The 22,357-nt window shown below is 38.2% G+C and overlaps 1 protein-coding gene across 3 annotated transcripts in view; it reads left to right on the top strand.

The window, feature by feature from the left end:
• The first annotated feature begins 6,602 nt into the window (after positions 1-6,602).
• LOC140949821 (coadhesin-like) overlaps positions 6,603-22,357 on the top strand; it is a 25,293-nt gene continuing 9,538 nt past the window's right edge. The window contains exons 1-6 of one of the 3 annotated variants that reach the window (XM_073398958.1): positions 6,603-6,665; positions 16,571-16,630; positions 17,194-17,211; positions 18,285-18,739; positions 20,006-20,174; positions 21,498-21,671. In XM_073398958.1, coding sequence (XP_073255059.1) covers positions 16,582-16,630; positions 17,194-17,211; positions 18,285-18,739; positions 20,006-20,174; positions 21,498-21,671 — 865 coding nt within the window. In that variant the 5' untranslated portion in view covers positions 6,603-6,665; positions 16,571-16,581. Of the gene's footprint in view, positions 6,666-10,556; positions 10,616-13,116; positions 13,267-16,570; positions 16,631-17,193; positions 17,212-18,284; positions 18,740-20,005; positions 20,175-21,497; positions 21,672-22,357 lie in introns of those variants that run through there. The other 2 variants (XM_073398959.1, XM_073398957.1) reach the window with 2 other exon arrangements.

The following is a 22,357-nucleotide window of genomic DNA, read 5'->3' as shown; positions in this document are numbered from 1 at the left end:
ATAGTCTTCTTCTCGAAGTTGCGCTTTTCCAAATTGAAAAAATATCTGGTTGGTTTCTCACCTTTTTCAATCCAACGGGCTTTTGAGCGAAACATAGCTTCCTTACCTCTTTTTTCGTACATATCCTTAAGTTCAGTCTTAATGGATTCATACTCATCTAACAATACTTGGTTGAAATAGTCACCTCCATGACACAATTGGTTGTCCAGAGCATCAAGCTTCTCCTGAAGATAAGTCTCCCTATTTTTCGATTCCTTACGTTTAGCTTTTGAATACGTTATTGTTTCAGTACGAATTTCCATCTTAATAAGTTCCCATAAGAGTTGAAGACTCTCAACTTCTTGATACTTAACTAAAACTCTCGGAACACATTCCGTGATTATTTCGATGTAATTATCATCCTCCAATAAAGTATTATTGAATTTCCATGTACCTGGACCTCGTTGGTACGCATCATTAATTTCTAAACTCAGAAAGATGGCTTTATGATCTGGAGCAATTGAAGGTCGAATTTCAGCCTTCCTTATGTTTGGCTTTAATGACTGTGAAATAATGAAAAGGTCAATTCTTGATTTAAGCTTAAGAGGTTTTGATTCATAAGTAAACACCTTTCGTTTAGGATGTAAGGCACGATAGGCGTCAACAAGACCTAGTTCATCCATAAAATGAAGAAGAAGGTATCTATAGTTCGTCCCAAACCATGGGCGTCCTCCGTATTTATCTATTGAGTGAAGAGTAGTATTCCAGTCACCAACAATAATAACTTTTGACGTGTTTGTGTTAGAAACAATAACAGTACATAAATTCTGAATAAAACAACATTGGCTTTGAGGGTCACAAGGAGCGTACACAGAGGCTAAAAAAAGATCCTCATCGCCTTCCCTAATTTTAACAATGACTAGTCTACCATCTGGATTAATAAGCTGGACGCTAGATGAAAACAAAGAATTTGGTCTCTGTAATATGCAAGTACCTTTAGAGTGTTCTGTACCGTGTGAGAAAAATACTTTCCCACCCCATTCTGTACAAGAGACTTCGTAGATAGGAATTTGATAAGTATCATACTGTATTATCACCTAAAATCTTACACCTAAACTTAAATGCACAATAGTTATGCTAATATAAGGTTACGTTAACTAAACTCAACAGCAACGAATTAATCAAGAAAAAGAAAACAAACAAAGAAAAAGCAACATAATAAATTAATAAGAAAAAGCAAAAAAAAAAAACCTAACTTTACAACAAGAACTAATAAAGAACAAAAGTTTTTTAAGAAAAATACGCTTAAGAGACTAACCTTCGTACAATCTAAGCCCATGGCGAAATCGACCTCCCGTAATTATTGCATGCCTGTTTGTTAAGCATTTATAATTCATCAAGATCATCTTCAGAGTAAATTCTAACAGGATTACCTGATGGTGAAGTTTTAACAAAGACCTTTCCGTCTAGTGTCCAAACACTTGATAAAAGTCCATCAGCCTTCATATCATTCGCTTGTCTTACTAAGTCTGCCCTATAAGGTGTGAGGTTTTCGTTGATAAATATACGGTTTTGCTTTGTTGCTGCTGAGGCATAACTGGGAGATAAATCTGATATCTTTACTTACTTCAATTTCGTTCGCTCTTTATATAGCCGAGACTTAACTTTATGGCTACAAAATTTTACAATTATAGGCTTCATACCATTTCGTCGTCTTAGCTTGTGAGAGATTTCGATGTCCTCCGCAGCAACAGGGACATTAACAGCCTCAGCTACCTTGAGAACAACTTCTTCCGTTGAGGTGTAAATATTTTCCGGGATACCATGTATTTCGAGGGAATTTTTTCTCGAATATTGCTCGAGGTTATCAAGCGATTCAATCAACGAGTCGATCCTTTCCGTCTGCTCGTTTAGTTATGTTTTAGTCCCAAGTAGTTCTTTCTGAAGTAGAGCATTTTGCTTGTTAGCCTTATCGAGAGACGCTTTAAGCTCCTTGAGTTCACCTTCTCTGGATCTCAGCGACTTCTTTAGCTCCTCCATGTCTTCTCTAAATTTGACGTTTTCACTCGAGATGCTCGTAATTAAGGACTGTATAGATGACAGCATCAGTTTAATTTCCAGCAGAGTTGGTTCTTCTTCAGAGGAGTCCTCGTCGCCGAATATATCTTCTTCCTCGGTTTCCTTCATGTTTGGCTTCTTGGCGGAAATTTCAGCAGAACCTGAGCTAGAACCCCGATCACATAGTTTGTTTTTCCTCGAATTTGCCGACATTATGGACGTTGAAACAAAGCAAGCAATTTAACAGTAAAAACAAGAGCAAAAAAAAGACAAGAACCCAACGAGATTCTGGATTTGGGGAGTCGAATTTCGCGCTGCTTAGAAAACACGTCCGTCCACTCCGACTCCGCGCATGCTCTGCATTATATGTATGTATTTTTTCATAAATGTCTTGCTAGCCTCCTAAATGCATGTTTACAACAAGTACATGACTGTATTTCTACATGTTAAATGAATTGAAAACTCAGGGTAATACCATAAACCATTAATGTTCAAGATGTACACTCATTGTTGTTGCCGATTTTTAGTTGCCTTTTTTTCAATAAAATTTTATTGTTGGCCTATGAAGATGCCTCTTTATTGAAACATTATTACTGTACCTTCAAACACGTAGCATGTACTTTTCAGCCCAGCTCTTGCTTCTTGACATGATATTTTTAACTTTATCACGAAAGTCAGGAAAAAACCTCGTTATCATTTTGTCCTTTGTTTACATATTCAATGATTTATTATTGTCAACCAGGCTTACCAAGCTTTTAAGGTTTAAATTAAACCAGACTACTAGAAAAAGGTTTGGGAGAACCAGGCTTACCATGCTTTTGAAGTGGGAGATTTTTACCAGGCCTACCAGGAAATCCTGGTTAAACCAGGCTTACCATGCTTCTGAGGTAGGGGATTTTAACCAGGCCTACCAGGAAACTCTGGTTAAACCAGGCTTACCAAGATTTTGTGGAAATTTTAAACCAGATTTACCAGAAAACCTTGGTTAAACCAGGCTTACCAGGCTTTTAAGGTGGAAAATTTCAACTAGGCCTATCAGGAAAGCCTAGTAATACCAGACTAACCAAGCAGTTCTGGTTAGGATTTTTAAGTAGAGACCTGAGTTACCAGACTTTCATGGTAAATTACTGAACCAGGCTTACCTTGAAAGCCTGGTAAAACCAGGCTAAACCACGCTTTCAATTTTAGTTGATAATTGTCAAAAGCCTAGTAAGTCTGGTTCAACCAGGGTTTACCAGGCTCACCAGGCTTTTAAGCAGACTTTTGGTGTAAGGGTAGGGGGCTACCAGAAAACACATACCGTTCCAAGCTAAGAAGAAATCGTCAAATGAGATCCAGGCCATGTCTGCCAGTCCGTTTAACTGAGATGGCGTCCAAACTCTCAAACCTTACGGGGTCGCGTTAGATGTACCCGTGGAACAGCGCAGAATTGAGGACGAAAATTGAAGTGAAAAAATAGATAGTCTTACACTCAATTTGGTATAAAAGCAATAGCAAAATGTAGAAATGATTAATTATTTAATAGTGGGCAGCGAAATCAAATTACCTTATCGGGTATTTAGAAGGTAAAGTTTGTTTTTTTATAAAAGTGGTTTTAAGATACCTGTTTCAATCCCGTTTTTAAAAATTCAGGTATACTTTTACCTCAAAAATTTCTTTAAGTGAGAATGCAGGAGTTACAAAATCTCAAGCTGGCAAATTGACTGTGGGTTTCCTCTTGTCCGTGTTCTTTCATAGCTAAGGCCTGCAAATGACCATAGCTGGATATACATATAAGTTTGCCTAAGCGAAGACCACCTGCTCAACCCTCTTCCACACTATTTTGGCAAATGTCTTAAATTATTTCGGTAGCGATTCGCATTCAACCAAACAAATGATCACCACAAACAGTCCTTCATAAAATTATTGGACGATCTTTCAAGGTTCACAAAGGGCTATGCGTAGCGCGGCCCGCCCGGCTATATTCGTGTCGTATAAATATCGGTGACTATTCTAATGAGGTTACAAACTTGGAGGTTAAACTGAATTAACCAGTTTTACGACTGCAATCTGACATTCCAAATGGATAAAACGCGGATTTATTCATGGGTTCTATTCAACCTGAGTACATTTTTTTGTCCTGTTTTCGAACTAAACTCATTGCTTGTCCTATATTCTGAAATAATAATACTTCTAAAAATTCTTTTAGTTTGAAAAAAAGCTAAAACCTGTTTTCCTAGATGGATGTTTTAAAAGTCCCCGTCTTGATTTGCGTCTTTCTTGGCAAGCTCAGATAGACGGATATTTTAAAGTTCTGTAGTTATTCTCTAAATAGCAGATGTTGTCCGTCTAGTTCTATACTCGTTTTTCTTGCTAAATCCTTGGGCAGTAGTTCCGCTATTTCTTCTTTGCAAAAACGTGTGAAATTTCCGCCATTAAGTACTGCTTTACCGAACGATACCTCGTACCCAGGGCATATCGGTTGCTGTCTCTTTTTCTAGTTCTTTTTCTGGCCATTAGCCTCTACTATTGATGTCTTTTTCCAAATATCCCAAACGTCATCTAAGTTTGTTCAGACTTGGTTGGTTAGGGAGAATTAACCGGAGAATTTTAGCCAATCATAAACAGAACAATATTTTGAATGAATGATAAGAAATTTTACTTTAGTAAATCAACGGAAATAAGTGCAAAGCTTCTTTATTTTTCTATGTTTTTCTTTTCTTTTTTTATGTTGTACGTCATTTACGTGCCTCTCCCTTTTAAACAATTATATTTATTGGGACATTCTCCATCTATATAATATTGTAATTCCTGTCATAAATTCAGTAACATTTGTAAACCTGAAGAAGGCTGGACAGGTATGGCCAGCCGAAACGTTTCTAAAAAAAGCAACACACGTTATCAGCCTTTGCAGTAGTCTTTGGACTTCTCGTTTCTGCACTTCGACTAACCAATGTATCTAATTTTGCGAGAAGCTTCATGCCCTTTATATAATCATATTGAGAGATGTGTTAAGAAAGCCCCGTTTTCCAAAATATAGGAATTAAAATTTATCACAGTTTGATTAATCCTCTCAGGTCACGAAAGAAATTTTAGGCACATTCTTCTCAGCCAAACTTAATCACTGCCCCTCCAAAGATATATAATTAACCCATAAACATTTGACTACTGATTTGATGTGAACAAACTCTGAATAACAAGTCGCTGGAACATACTTGTAAAGTCACGGGTCGACGGACAAATAATGGGACAGATCATAATGTGAATTGGATGTATTAAATTTTCCTAAGATACTGGTATTTGATTTGCGTACAGTGTAAGGGCCTGCCTATATGAAGGGAGCCAAGCCAGTTAACCGGACTGGCGCTTTTACCGCCTGGCTCGGCTCATGCCTTATTTTTGTCTTAAAATTGCCGATGAGAAATCGAGCTGGCCCGGCTTGCCAAGATCCCGGTTGTTCGCGCCGAGACTCAAGACATGTGCCGAAGTAGCCAGGCCCAGCTAACCAGCCTGGCTCACAGCACATAAAAAGGCCCTTTTAAGCTTCAGAAAAGTGTCTTTGAACACTCACAGAAGTTTCTAATCGAATCTTGCTAAGATTTTAAAAAAATGAAGTAAATCTGAATCCGACATATGACGTAACATGACTATAAAAAGCTCCCCAAAATAATTAAAAAGATGTTCTTGGAAGGCGAGTGTAGGCACAAATGGCTGCTAGCGCCAGGGTAACCCAACTTCCTTTTAAACACGGCTTATAGAATTAGAAGAAGCAATTGTAGTTCCAAGGCAACCGTGTTGATTGGATAACCGTCTCTTGTTGTAAACAGACCCTTGGCGCATAAAAATTAAATGATTTAACAAAGAAAACCCTTTCAGTAATAAAAGTCGACCCTTAGTAACGAGCGAAATGTCCACGTATTTTCACCGAATAGAACAATAGAACATCTCTGATGGCAGCAACGTTTTAGAATCGACAGAATTTAATTTGAACAACTTTCAAAACGTATTACCATCTCTCTTACCCCCAACCTAGCAACGCTAAATTGCAATCGCCATGAATTATTAATTTCGCTTTATGATACCTTGTCTTTTTTTAAGTTGTATTAATTTTTCGGAAGGCCAATTGCTCAGTTCGAATAACGCTGCTGTTATTTTTCATTTTACCAAAAGTGTTATCTATTAATTCAAGACACTTGAAATGTGCGAAGGACAATTCTTTTAGTGACAATAAATAAAAAGTGACGATAAAAGTACAATTAACTAATCTATTCATTATTGTTATTTGTCGCGATGGACGTGATAGGATAGGAAACAATCGTTTTCTAATGCTGTTCACTTTGTTCTTTGTGTTTAGCGTCTAAACGAGTTTAACAGTTTATATCAACGGTCTCAAGCATTTTTTTTCCATAAATTTTCTAACACTGGCTAATTAGGCGGAACTCCTTCAAATTGAGGAGTGCTCATCTTCAGAATTCCCGTGGCTATGGAAACATCTTTTACATGTCAGTTTACGAGAAGTCTTCAGTAGCCAATGGCTGACTACCTGTCAAATCATCTTAAGATGTATTTGTAACTGTGAATGATCTCGTTCGCCAAACATATTGGACTCAGCAGATGAGGGTCGGAGCCCGGCTGATCAACTTTGCCAGGTTAGCAGTAACTCAAATATTAGAGAGCTTTAGATTCTTAGACGAGGACGACTACGAGATCGAGATTTTTCTTATACTAAGCAGTAACACGCGCGCGAACCAACGTCATTTTGGCTGGAAGACGTGATAGCCGTCGTCATTCTACAACAAAAACAAGTAATCAAATGTTAGGAATTTTATCATTTAGGGATCGGGAGAGGGCTTTACCTCCATCAACGGAAATAAGCGTACTAACTTTTGAGGTGAAAAAAAGAACAATGAAGCTTTCCGGGGTGTCTATTTTTAGACAATATGCGAGAAAACTAAAAATTAAATGTCGTCCTCGTCGTTAAATCTAAAGCTCTCTATTGATTAAAATAGTTAGGCCAGGGGGCGAGAGACGACATGGCAAAACAAACTATAGTAAGATCCTCCGTGTCGAAATACCTTCTTTACCAATTTGCCTCCACATTCTAATTGAGCATGTCATGATTTTGGAAATAGTTAACGTGAATTTAAGCCGGGAAATATTAATCAGTTTAAAGTGCACAAGAAATCTAAAATTAGAGGGATTCCTTTAATACTTAGAACTGAAAAATGCAAGTTCGTTAAGTTATCTGTGTGACTGCCAATGTTTATTTTTATAAAAGACCGTTTTCACTTTGTGGTGGAGCAGTTGAACTTTGATTACTATATGCAAAGTTAAGAGGATCAAAATTGGTACCACCGGAAGTGAAGATACCGAAGGATTTTTTAAGGGGCTATCTTATATTTTTGGTATATGCATCGAGCTACTTGCAGTCCTTGAGGGGATGCAGTATTCACAAATTTCAATCACAGTAAAGGTTATTAGTTTAAAAATGGTCATTCGTGTAGTCTTCTTAATACACCGTTGGTGATATATAGGTAGGAAGAAAACACTTAATAACAAGTACGTGTTCTTGGAGAAAAAAACGATGATATAAGAATTTTATTAAAGAACCAAGAGAAGTTAATAAATCGAGAATGCTGCTAACATATCAAAATGTAATAATATGTTTCAAGGGCACAACGGTAACATGATGTATTGGTGGAAACAAATACATGAAGTTATCAATAAAAATAATTTAAAAAATGGAATTACCTTACAAGTTTAACGAGAATGAAAATATCAGGCATTAAACTGGAAAAAAAAAATGACGATGTAACGTATGGTTCATTAACGCTGCACAAACGTTAAGGGCAGAATTACTGATGATGATATTGAATTTTACTACGTTTGTAGGTGAGACATCTTTTGGAGAATTAATGAATATCATCTTTTTTTCTGAATCGCTATCACAAAAAAAAATAGAGCATAGAATTGGTTCGTGGAATAGAAATAAGTCGTATGGCCCGTGACGAAATGTCACTTAAAGTAGTTTAGGAAATCACTAAAAATTTTACGAGCGCGGAGGAAAAGGAGCGACAATTCAAAGGAAGGCATTGCAGAGCTTTGCGTCAGAATTAGGACATTGCAGGGCGAGGTGTACGACAGCAAAGAACAAGAGAGAAGACCAAAGAGCTGGTACACGTCCACTTGCTATCAGTATGTTCAGAAGGAATGTGTCGGTACAGATGTCGATCTACTGAAAGAGGTTCAAGGGAGTGAAGGAAAAACGGCGCCGTCAAGTAATATGAGGATTAACATCTATTCAGAAGGCGACATAGTTGCTCTCAAGCACAACTACAAGAAGTAACAGTATCATTCCTCTCTTCCTTGTAGTTCTTTGAAAAGATCTCCACCATAACGGTGACGCATTCTTGGAAGATCGTATGGGTTTGAGATGGCTGGAACAGTCAGAACTAGAAGATCCCCCTTGTATACCAGATTGGGCACCGTGATGATAGAAATTCACCTGAGACAGGGTATCGTGCGGGAATGTGCAGATAATAAAAGATGGATACAACTTCCGTTTGAGCCGCCTTGAAGAGCAACGACTAGTTTCATTGCTCCAGGGGTCAGTTGAATCAGATGATTCATCTGAGTCAGGTGGTGACGGAGAGGAAGGGGACAAAACTTAGGTGGACAACTTTTCTGAATTAGATTCAAAGCTGGAAGGAGTAGGTCTGGAAGTCTTACAACCAGATATGTCCTCTGACAATGTAGTTATTAAGCCAGGAAAAGCTAATAGTGGGCTTGATGCAGAAAAAGCTGTTAATCTGTAGAACCAGTGGCTTGCATCACTTAATTTTTGACCTCATGTAAAGCAAGTGGTTTGCTATTGGTAATTGATCGTGATGCACACTGTAACACAAGCAGAGTGAAAGAAGAAATATACATAAGACTAGACCCTAACAACATCAACAGGGATAGCAGAATAGAAATTCCAGAAGCTTGGTTTCCCTTAATCAAGAAACACAGCAGCAGAAGTCAGATCCGTACGACAGCGGACCAGTCAGAGGCAACAGTTCATACAAACAACGAAGTGAGAAATGTACTAATCTCAGCATCTAAGAATCGACCAGAATCAGAACCGAGCTTGGAGTAATATAAGTTAACGAGTCGACAAAGACCAGCAAGGCAAGGTCTTTTAGTGTTGCAATTCCTTATGAACACTGGCAGTACGCAGTTGAAACGTCGCGATCTACATCACTAAGTGACTACATCGTGAGGCAAACGATTACACTTTATTAATATCACATTACTGTATGTAGACCAGTAAAGCCTGTCAGCCAGAAGGAGGAAAAAGAAGATCTGTCAAAAGGCAGGTCAGCCGCGTGAGATTCATAATCAACCGACGTGAAATCTTAGTTTGCAAGAGTCTCTTTGGAAATAAAACATCTCTGACCCACACAGATAGGACATTAATATTAACTGGACAATTTATCCCGGAGGGCAAGCAGATATTCCTACTGGACAGGAAGTGGAAAGCTAGAGTAAGACGTTAGTTCAGAAGTAGTTTACAGTGCTGTACGTTTTTCAACCGGGTACCAACCAGCTGTGATTGCTGTTTAGCAAAAAATGTATTTAATATCAGTTCGAATTTTGGATCTTATGGTTTCTTGTGATTGGCTTATAAACCTCCGGGTGGCCTTACTCGTATAAGCAACTGTCTAAAAATAAACGTTTTAAATACTCTTTATGAACGTAGCATATGAAAAAGTCAAGTTTCCGCCGCAAGATCTTTCAAGACGTGCGATACTTAAAGGGGAGTTGACTACTTTAAAGTACGAATTAACAATAACTAACATTATGTATCTTACTAAAGCTCCCGTTTAAGAAAATCGCGTTTTAACATTTGTCTATCTAGTATCGCCAAACATTATATTTAAAGTATTTTGAATAAAATAAATGCGCAAAAAGAGGTTGACTTATATTTATCTTTAAAGCTCTGATACAACTTACAACTTGATCTAAAAAGTTAATGTTTTTCTCATCAGCTCACTTGAGCATATTCTCTATTCCATGTCTGGGGATAAACAAAGTTTTTTTGAGTTGAAATTTTGTGTAAAAGCATAACTGGGATCAATTTTTTCATCAGAGCACAGGGATCTAAATTTGGGGAAAATGGGACTCGGGGGTCAAAATTAGGGCAAGAAAATAGGAATAAATGGGTCCCCGATATACCATGTTACGACCCTGCCGGGGGTGGAAGACCGAGACGTTAAAACGATGAATTTGTAGTGGAAAGAATCGGCTTCAATCTTTCAGAGTGAGGAAAGGTCAAGCCTTGTATACTTTCGGCAAATGGCTGTCATCAAAATAAATGTCAAATCTCTACTCATTTCGATTCCAGTGTTCTTCGTTTATTCTTCGACCAAGTTTATTTTGTTTTGGTTTTGAGCTCAACCAATCACAACGCGCGAAACCGATATACATGCAGAAATGGTTAGACTGTTAAAGACTTGACGTTTCGTAATATGTAACAACATACATCTTCAGAAGTGATGGTTAAAAAGATTACAGTAAAATTTAAAGATCTAGGAAAAGACTGGAACCTGATAGAGAGGTAAAAGCAATAACTAATGACAAAAATGATGATGACAGTGACGCTATTTGAAGTCTGCATCGGAAATTATAATATACGATGCTTACCCTTGCGCCAAAAGCCTGGTTAAACAATGGTTTACCAGGGTTCAAGCCTGGTTGAACCAACCAGACTTATCTGGCTTTCAAACCGGGCTTACCAGATTTTACCATATGTGTAAAAAGCCTGGTTAACCAGGGTATTCCTGGTAAGCCTGGTAAGCCTGTTTATCCTAAGAACCAGGAAAACCAGACTTTAACTAAAGTTTTAAATGAACCAGGCTTACCAGACTTTACCATATGTGCAAAAAGCCTGGTTAACCAGGGTATTCCTGGTAAGTCTGGTAAGCCTGGCTATTCTAAGAACCAGAACAACCAGACTTAAACCAGGCTCGTGAAATTCTGAATGAACCACGCTTACCAGGCTTGAACCATATGTGCAAAAAGCCTGGTTAACCAGGGTTTTCCTGGTTAGCTTGGCAAGACTGGTAAACCAGGCTTTACCAGGCTCTTAAAGTAATGGTCAATAAACCAGGTTATCCTGGTATACCAGGGTTTCACTGGTTAGCCTGGTTTCTCATTCAATAACCAGAAAAACCGGGCTAAACCTGGTTCTTGAAGAACTGAATTAATAAGGGTTTAACCAGGCTTGAACCAACTGAGAAAAATTAGTTTGGTTAAACAGGGTATTCTTGACAAAACTGGTAAATCCTGGTTCCCAGAATATCTTTGAGAAACAAGAAGTAGAGAAAAAGTTTTTCTTTGCCAACATTTTCATTTAAAGCAGGTTTTAAATCTCGAATCACTAGCGTTTCTTTTATTCTACAATGCAAATTCAGTGTTTATTTCCAAAACAAGGCTTAAAGTGAATATTTGAAAGCTGGATATAACATTTAACATATTAAAAAAAAATTCAAGGAAATATTTCTGTACAAAACTAATTAGGCAAAGGTATTTAAACCACATGACGAGTAACATATAAGTGAAGCATGAGCTATGATTTATAGAGAGAGATTGATAGTGACCGATTCAATTGTCAAAAATTTTGAACCTAACCAAATTGAAAAATTAAGTGGTTGTGGGAATTTTTACAGTACCGTTCTGGAGCTTTTCAAATATTTACTGCTAAGAAAAAAGCAAGGTAAATAACCAATATACCACTACCTAAAAGCGTGCCTTTCGTGCATCACGCACGAGCGAGATTATAAAGACTGCACCCCTCTTTACACCTTTTTTATAGTACAAATCAGTTATCGTTATAAATTTATTGAATTCTTAAAGACGTGGACTGTGAAGGAGCTGAGAACTGATTTCTCCTTCCGTGACCACAAACAAAATAGAACTCTTAAGAGTGGGACATCTTGACTACAACCTTGACATTGGATTTTCTTCCCTTAAAAATGTTTACGTTGTAAAAAGCCATTTCTACTACAAAATTGCGAAAGTCATTTAATCCGTCTTTCAGTGAAATGAATAACACGATGACTCACTTTGGCTCACCTAGTACCTCCCAGTTAGTAGCAAGGAGAATTCTTTTAACTATCAATTATTTTTAATTGAACTCTTCATTATAAATGATCAAATTATGGAAAATGAATTGAGCATGGCTTTTCATTTTATTTTTCTTTATTTCTTTATTTTTTTTATTTCAAACAACAGTCGAGTATTAACATAGCTGGTAGGGTTTCCCAAGCTCCGGGGTAACCCCAATAACCTTGTAAATACGTCGCTTTCTGAAGCAAAAATAAATGTCTGAAATGTGGGGGTGCAAGAATAACCCGCCTACTTGGATAACTCTTTCCGGATTTTAAACAGGCCTCAGTGGGAACTAAAAGTTGAATGGAACAATAACGAAATTCATTTCCCATTAGTAAAAGCCATTCCTTAATAATAAGTAAGGATGTTAAAGAAATGGAAAATGGCCCGAAAAAATCCCAAGATAAAACTGATATCATGGATGAACAAGCGCTTTAGAATTGGCAGAATTTTAACCAGTTCAAACAAGAGATATTATGGCTCTTACTTCGAACAAACATGGCCACTCATCTTATCCCATCTGACTTCGCCATTTTGCATATCACCATGATTTATTTTAATTCGCCAGGCTCTTCGCTTTGTGATTATGGACTTTCTCATTAAGTTGTATTGATATTTTATGGGAGACCACTTGCCAAGACTGTCTACCCTTGACATTATTTGTCATTTCAGGCACCAAATGTGTCACTTATTAGTACTTGTAAACTATCCAATGGATTCTTTTTCATGATTGTCTAATTGAAAGTATTGCTCATGAACAACTTTATGACGTGACAGAGGATACAGTCTTTTTACGCCTTATCTGATTCAAATAGTTTTAACTGCTGTAACCTCCAGCGAACCTTTTCCAATAAATTTTTGACCCTGGCTAATTTTAAACTTTCTTTCTTTGAGGCGTGCTAATTGTATTCTTTTGTATTATGACGTCTCAGTTTACGGAAGTTGTAAGTAGTCAATGACAAACTAACTAGCTGTCGATTCATAAACCGTGTTTGACCAAGAACATCTCTTCGCCCAGCAACAACTCTTTTAGTCTCCGATCACATTTACTAAAATAATTTTGAACTCTGAGGAGCGTGGATGATCAACACCATCCAGGTTAGTTCTAATGTTGAGCATTAAACTTATCAATTACAGTAAACTTTATCAAGACCATCCCTTTAATTTCGCACTAAGATAGTAGAATTCATATGATCAATTTGCTTCGGCAATATCATCACTAAAAGAGGGTTAACCAAGACTCTTATGATAGGAACATTGGGCTGTGAATGGAAAGTTACTTATTTCCCTAGCCGTATAGAAAGAAAGAGGTTGAGATGCATTTATACTCTAATTTATAAATTTTACTAAGTTTGAAAACGGTGGTGTTTTCAATGTGTTTTTTTGTACATTGTCTTCCGTGCCCGAGTAGAAGATGGTGTCTTCAGTCGTCCAAAGCCTGACCACCGGCTTTCACATCAGAACTCCCAAAAATACCAAAACAATAACGATACATCTCAGTTGTTGTTTGAGCTGTCTTACCAGCTGGAAACATTGTTCTTGCATTTCAGCATCCAACCTTAACTTTCGTTTTTGGGTCAACCAACGTCTTAATCGGAATATAGGCTTCCTTTCGGATTTGTAGTTATCATAGCATCATAGCCCCGTCGACCCACTGATGAACAAATCGTCAGGGTTCTGGCAAGTCCTTTTTTATTTTACTTCATTCATTATAGCCACTAATTCGTGGAAAGTATGAGGTGACTAGAACGGAGCCCGACCCCTTTTACCTTCCCTTGGCACCGATTGCTATTTTGTAAAGGCGCTGATACTCAGCTGCCGGTTTAAACGTTATCAGGGTCTGCAAGTCCAGGATGTGCAACACATAACTTCAATGGCAGAGCTTGTGTGTTGCAAGAGGGGAATGTTATCTCCCGGGCGGAGTATGGGGGTATATAGCGGACACGATTTTAAGGCTCAATGTGCACGTTGTTTCAGCGTCACGGAAAATCCCAAGATGTTTATTATCAATTCTGTAATAAACATTTCTTTTTTTTGTCTATACTCTTCTTGCCAGAGGGGCCAATTTTAAAAATCCAAGCTGTTTTAAATAAAAGATGGCAGATTTTCCTTCTTTTAATATTTCTTTTCTTGCAAAGCAAATGCGTTTTTTCGGACGCCAGAAAAACTCGAAATAAACACACCCGATTTTCGCACAGTCACATACCATTTGTTGTTTATTTTATTTGCGTTCGAGAAAAAGGGGGAGTAACTTACTACCAAGTTATCGCTCAAAAACTTTAAGCTCCCATACCAAGTGGTGATATTAGAGAAGACTGCAAAGCGAGAGTCTTTACTGGGCAGCAAACAAAAATTTCTTTTTTTTACAATTCCTTCTAGTTTTACTCCAATGTTGACTGATATGGATCTGTCGAATGATATGGCCTCTTTTAAAGCAGGGTTACCTGATAAGAGTGGAACAAACTTGTTTTTGCAAAGAGAAATCTGCCTTTTACCACTACGGGCGGACCATTTGAACGTTGAGGTGTGGGACAGGAAAGCTTGAGTGATTTGAGAAATATAATATATATCCTGCAAAGAGACTTGGGGCGAAAAAAATCTCGCATATTTCACTTCAAATCGGCGTTTGCTACGCACTGTTGAAACTTTGCACATAAACATTTTGCAACAAATCACTGTAAGGGTTGATTTCTAGTGTCGCGTAATTTACGTGCGTTCGTGGGTAAAATTTATGTTCGCAAAAAGAACAGAGGCAATGCATGAACGGTTGCTTGTAAGCGTAAAAGTTGAACCTCGCTCAACTTCTTGATCCTTTAAGCTCAGCACTTATTATCTTGCCTCTATTTTATTTAAGTGATTAAAATTTACGTGCGTTAACGTGCGTAGCCAAACACGCGTCAGTGGGAATCAACCTTTACAGCAACAATCTGCTTGTTCACCCGCAGATCTTTTGTACGTCAGCTAGAAAGCTACAGCTGTTATTTTCTGTTAGCACGCCGGGTCAGTGGTAATAAAAAGTGGACAAAAAAGTAGCTAAAATTATGAGCAACGTAATTATGACACAACTGAAGTGCATCCCTGCAACACCTAAATCCCGTAGCTTCAGAAAATATAAGAAAATTCTGTCCAACAGTTATAGGATACTATGATTGGAATGATATTCCTTTATCTATACGCGAAAAGACAACTAAAAAATTGTTTAAAAGAGCACTTTTCAACTATTATCTTGCTCAGTATAAATCGTCGCCACACCGACTCTCAAATGTCATATTTTTTTGTGTGTGTGTGTGTGTGCTTTTCTTTTTTCCTCTCTTTTATATATTTTTCATAGTTTATAGAGTTTATACTTTTCTCTTTTTTTCTTTTAACCTAGATAAAACTGTAATTTAATCAAAGGGCAAGTAATTAGTTTAACTGTATCCTGCCCTCTCCATTTATTCTTGTAACTTATTCTACAAATAGCATCTTCATCTTCAAATCTTGTAATGCAATGCAATATAAATGGCTTGTAAAATAAATAAATAGAGGAAAAAATAAGCAATAAAAGTGGTCGGGGCTGGACTAGGGCTTTCCACAAGTTGCTCGAGATTTTCTGTTTTTATCGCAGAAACAGCTAGCGACGCCAAAAAAAAAATTAGACTGCTTCAGAGGAATTTAGGCTTCTGCTTTCCGAGTCACGCCATCGTCACTGTCACTCGTTTCACCAAGAAACAACAACAACAACAGCATTGATGACAATAACCACAGCATTGAATATTCTAAATTGGTCAGTTTTTGTTGAATCATTTCTGAATTGCGCTCATTTTCTGTATTAACAGTAAATACTAATTGCTATCGGTTAGTGAGGTCATTTGCAATTTGGTCTTTACCCCGCGTCTAATTGTCCACCATCATTTTTCAAATTTGGCGGGAGACGTTTGCACATCACGTACGCTCATGTGAAATATCCTGGGATTTTCTGTGACGCTTAAGCAACATGTTGAGCAATCTGAAAATCGTGTCCGCTGAATGCCCTCATATTCCGCCCGGGAGTTGACTTTTCCCGTTGCAAGAAGGCGTTGTCCAGCATTTACACGGACAGCTTTGGTGACCGAACCAACCCCTCTGAGAGCCATTACTATCACTTAACAACCGTCATAAACTGCACTTTACTTCCATTATTTTTAATACAGTTTCCTTGTTTCCCATTTCTTTTGTTTGTTTTTTGAGCTAGCCCTGTTTATTTCTGTATGCTACCCACCTAGAATAGTACCGCTGTGGGAAACGTCAGATAATTGTACAGGTTTTTCATATCCATAAATTGATGTTTGTTCTGTTGTTGCATTTTTATCAAAAGGAGGCTTTTTCAGCGAGGAAAAATTTTCATTTTCAAAAAGGACTTTGTTTGTATCTCATTTTCCAGTTGCAGATACAATGAATACTTTGTGGATTTTGGCTGTGATCATTTTGGGCTTGTCTTTACGTAAGTATGTCTACCTCTTTGCTGAGCTTGGAAATCAGCATACGTAGAAGCATCTTTTCCTAGTTATTATACGGACAAGTGGCTTATTCTCATAGTTATATATAACTACCCAAACATTTCATTAATCCCGGAAGAAAGAACTCGCCAAGGTATTTTCATTCGCAGTTCAGGATTCAATTGTCTGTGTAAAGAACCGCCGAGAAACTGTAAAACGTGGTTGTATTAACGATAGATAGTGTCACTTACGTTTGTGTCGAAAGAATGTAGTATTAAGAACAAGATGGTTGTTGAACGTGTAGGTAGTTAGGCGATGTTCCACTGTACTGCTCAAAAACAATAAAATAATGCTAGAAAGAACAGGTTGTAAACGGTTTCATAAGGACGAAAGAATCCATATCCATCTTATTGATTTCCTATTTCAGGTTTAAATTTACGGATCGTTACGAAAGCTTGTAGTTTTTGAGCCCTAGTTGTCTCTTTAAGTTATCTTGTATGGGACTTTTATATTTCTATCATCTTTGCCACAGTAACTCTGACAATTGGGTCTGGTTGTTTTCTTTCAGATGTTGGTCAGGTACAAGGTAAGTAAAACCATATTCACATGATAAGACATTTTCTCATGCATATGTGATTACTAATGAGCTTACCACACAAATAGTATAAAAAAAACCAAGGTACTCTGTCATATTTGTCCACGTGTCCATCGTCGTATCTTAGGTTAGCTGATCTGGAGAATTTCCCCCACCTTGTTATTTAACATATAGTTCTGAAACTGTTTTGCCTCAAAAGTTCAAAATATTTATAAGCTCACTATTCTATCTTGGGCTCCAACAATGTAATCGTACAAACCAGTTGATTTTTGAGAGACACAGGGATGTTCAGACGTTCTTCGGACTTCGCCAAGCATTTCTTACCTGTGATGACGTGAGGAACCCCTTAAGAACGTCTGCATGAGAGGATACTTGGCTTTGGTGTGCTTTCTTTTTGCACCAAAGATCCGGTTCATGATGAACTTGCCTTTTTTGTGTTAAGTCAATGGACAGCGTTCGGAAGGTACTCAATAAAATGAAGACTATTATAAACCGAAAATATGTTGTACATGAAGTACTCTACCGCTGGCCATGTGAAAGACACCAAAGCTTCAAGCTCCCCCAATGAGTGGCTTAGTTTCAAATTTGTAGTACCACGCTTTCTCTTAGTCAAGTGCTGTGCATCGCTCAATTTGCCCGTTTCATAATTAATTTTGCGTTGTTATAATTTCGCTGACATTATCTGGGCATCCTGTATTTTGCAGAGCCCAGTCTTATTGTCTACTTCCCATGATATTGACAGTAATGAAAATAGCATTGATGGCCTGTTACAAGAATCAGTAAAGAAACGTGCTTTCCTTTGAGCGCCAGATAACTGACGAGCGCTGGAATCTGCAGTTTTAAAGAGATATTTATGTAAAGTGTGAAACGAGTTACTGGCGACCGCACAATGAAAGCTAATGAACAATTATTATCGTCGTTTAGCACGTTTTTGTTGCGAATACTTATTCATTTTTTTTCTTTTCTTAAAAAAGCTCGCTCCCGTGTGACTGCTGATGTTAGGTAGCCACATTTTTAAAAAATCGTTTTGTTTTTCAACGTACACACGTGTTCTTTCAATTTAGGTAACTGTACTGAGAAGTTGGATATAGCTCTTCTGACTGACACTTCACTAAGCATGAGGAAAAAGGAAAGAACGACCCTGTACGTATTGGCTAGCAAGTTGATAGACAATTACCCTCTCTCCGATGGAGGAAACCACTATGGTTTTATTACGTTCGATCGTAAAGTCAAAATCCACCACAATTTTGCAACGCAGCTGTACTACAATAAACAGGCTGCGTTTAAACTGCTGGTGAAGAAGAAAGTCCTTCTAGTTCCTGGCAGGAATCAGTGGGGAACTCGATCAGATATTGCTCTACACAAGGCAGCAACAGAGCTATTCACTAGCGATGGTGGAGACAGACCAGATGCAAAAAATGTTCTGCTTGTCTTAACTGACGGAAAACAATTTATGTTAAAACAAGATCAAACTATTTTACCCTTCCAAAACTTTTCAGAGAGCACAAAAACACTGGAGGTAAGTCTTTTAAGTCATAAACAAAACCTCTCCGAACACATAATTATGTGAGGCGGCCATTTCAGTTGGGCTATTATTTGGGAATTTTCCTGGCAAAGCTAACCCTACCATATCGGAACTTTATAGACGAACAAACGGTCTTTATAAGATTTCTAGTCTACTGCATGACTGCAATGGTTTTTGGCACCGTGGGCCACTGTTGTTCAAGTTACACTGCACAAAAAATTGGATTTACACAAATTTACTCGGGGCAAATATGGTGCAAAAAATGCAAACTAGAGGGAAATCAAAGGCAAGGATGGTAAATACTGCAGCAGTTTCAAGCCAGTTTAATTGCGGTTGTAAATTCGAGGGCAAATGCGGTATTTACCATCTTTGCCCTTAATTTCACTGTAGTTTGCATTTTTTTGCACTAAAGTTGCATCAGTTGAGTACATTTGGTGTAAATCAATTTTTTCGTGCATTGTTAGTTGTTGCGCTATTTTGGTTGTACTCCAAATGTTGTTTCTAAAGTGTTTCTTTGGCTCCTATTTCCGTTTAGGATTGTGCTTTTTCCAAAAAAGTTGATTAGTATAGAATCCTAGAGAGAGAGAGCAAGAATTGAATACGAGAGCGAAACCAACCCAAGACTCAGATGTCAACCCAGATCAAAACCAAAGATTCTTAAGGGGTGTTGTACGTCTCTCATTAAAATACTACTTATTAACCGAGAGTGAGGTCATTACAGGGAAATCTCAGACCGAGGGCGAGGTTTGAGATTTCACTGTAATGACCAAACGGAAGAGGTTAATAAGTTATTTATTAAATGGTCTTTTCAGTATGAACCTTAGCCTGCGATCAATTGAAGCCAATAACTGATCAGCGGATAACTTCAAAAGACACTTTACCTCAATTAGTTGTACACTTGAGCCCGCAATACAGTCATGTGACACTGGTCAGCGGATGCCCTTTTTGACAGCTGTCAAGTGACCATCAGATGGATGTCATGTCTATAAGGGTGTCCACTATCAAGTTAAGCACAGATTGTATATGTCCTGGACACCTAGCTAGTAATGCTCGATCATGACCAAGAAAATAATGTTCGCTTAGCGGCTTATCATAGCGTGCGTACTAGTGTAGCCATACAATAAAAGCCTTTGAAAAACACTTCTTGTCAAGATCTCTCTCATCCCCTCCTCACTCCAAAAACTTTATTATCAAGTTAGTCTTGATGTTTGGTTTGCCTATAGCTGCAAGTTTAATCCTTGCGTTTTGTTCGTTTCGCAGGACGAAGATGTTAGCATCACTGTCGTTGGAATACTCGGCAAAAATTGGAAGGCTAAAGAAAACAAACTAAAGATGAAAGAAATGGCTGGTAACAAGGGACAAGTGCTTATGTACCAGGATTTTTCAGCCCTGACCAAACATTTTGACGACGTGTTAGCTGCTTTGTGTCGTAGGTGGTTTTAACTGATATGCTACATAGCTTCGCGAGCGCGCAAAATTGGCCTATCTCGCCCCCTTGGGATTTCCCACTTTTTTCTCGTTAACACGTTATTGAACAGACTAAGCTGGTTCGTTTGACCTCACTCTCGGTCATCACGAGATAAGGGTATGTTCAGCTATAGCTTTTCTTGGCGTCACGAAAAGGTATCTCGTGTAGTATGAACAGCAACGGCCCGGGCGGGGGGGAGGCACACGTCGTTCACACACATCGAACATCTTGCCGCCGAGGTTAGCCGAGAGGGTTTGGTGCACTAAATTCCACTTCTCAACTCCTGAGTATTTACTTCCGTCTCAGTGGGTTCCTGTCCTCGCTCCTACTTATTTACTTCCGCGACGGCCGATTAAATGTCCACACTACCTTAAAACATGGCACAAAACCTCTGCCAGATATCACTCCTCACTTTCGAGGCCGGCGAGAAGCAGAAGGCACACCTCAATTTTTTTGACCAGTGTGCCTTATACAAGGGCTTATTGTAGCAGGGATATATACATTTCAAAATCAGCTGGGTTTATAATTGCCTCAGCAATTTTCCATGAAATATTGCAATATTGGGGCATTGACTTCAAACACAGCATCTATTACAGTTGAACCTCTCGACAAAGGCCACCAGAACAGAAGAGCAGGAAGACAGAAGGGAAGGGAAAAAAATGACCGTTGTAGAGAGGTTTATAGCCTGTTCCAGGCGTTCAGATCGTGGGGACAGCGCAAAGATATCTGAGCAGAAAAAAAACAACAACAACGTGGGGGTGGGGTAGAGGTGAGAGCGAGGGATGTTTTTCTCGCTCTCTTTCTTCGCGCCGCACTCCACTATCCGAACACCTGGAACAGGCTCAGAGGTTAAAAGAACGGTCATTGAATGGACTGTCCGCCAAAAAAGTAGCCGTTGTGGAGAGGTGCCCGTTAGGTTTGACTGTAAGTTAAATGGAATATACATTGCAAACCGCAAATATAAACATCATGGCTACAGTCATTGACAGTGTTAAGATTATACGTTAGTTTAACGTCCATACACTTATGTTCAATAATTATAGAAATCTAAAATGGGGAAACCCATGGCCGTGCTTTTCCGGTTTAAATCCACTGAATTAGAAATATACCCCCTTAATAAGTGAAGAATGAAAGAATTAAAAAATCTTTTTCATCGCATTACCACCCTGCCCAGATGAGTCTTTTCCATCGTTATGACAGGAAGTCTTCCTTTTGTTACGAATTGAACGAGGGGCTTATTTTTGTAAGTGCTAATTTTAAACAAACGTTTTATCTCTTTTACAGCTGTGAACGGCGGGTACACCAACTGGACGATTTCTAAATGCAGTGTGACGTGTGGAGGAGGTGTAAGGACTTTTACAAGAACCTGCACCAATCCCCCACCAGCCAACGCTGGAAAAAACTGCAGTGAACTGGGACCTGCAAACAAAACAGCCTTATGCAATGAACAAGGATGCCGTAAGTCTCTTGTTTGTTTTTTTTTTTTCATGGTTATGATTTTAGTGACCAGGAAAGAGCTAAATCGAGGAATATAATAAGAACTAAACCTCTATCAACATTATACACTTTATGGCACGACCCAAGGGAAACCGAGTTAGATTGGTGTTTCCAGAGACGAAGTCGACGGAAAACAAAACTAACTGGTTTCCCGTGGAGCCTGACATTAAGTGTTTTGTTATATTCGTAGATCAGACTTTCACTTCAACAGGGACAAAGAATAAAGCGCGAATCTAAAAAAATGTTGCTATTTAAAAAAGCACAAATATTAAACTAATTTTCGAATCCGCTAAATGAATGATTTACAAAATACTTTCCTTGTATTATATGAGGCTTTTCCTCCTGAAACTGCTGTAATTCTCTTCTTGGGTAACTTCGAAAATCGTTTCTGTTTTTTTAGATAGAGACTAAATTTGTGTTGCCAGGTAACCACGAAAGCGAAAATTGGCAATGTTACCCACCTACTGTCACGCCACTTCCCATCATTCTTTGTATCACAATCGAGATTCATTTGAATTTAAGCAAGACCACGTGGCCAAGAATCAATCTATGGTAGTCCCTGTTTAATGGAGAAATAACACAATAAGTCACATACATCTTGTCAGTAATTTTTGCAGATCTTAGAAATATATTTTCATCTTCCTGGT

Source organism: Porites lutea, chromosome 10 (assembly GCF_958299795.1).
Source record: "Porites lutea chromosome 10, jaPorLute2.1, whole genome shotgun sequence".
Classification (NCBI taxonomy): Eukaryota; Metazoa; Cnidaria; class Anthozoa; order Scleractinia; family Poritidae; genus Porites; species Porites lutea.
Note: the sequence above shows the minus strand (reverse complement) of the source record. Positions and strands in the feature narration are given on the sequence as shown.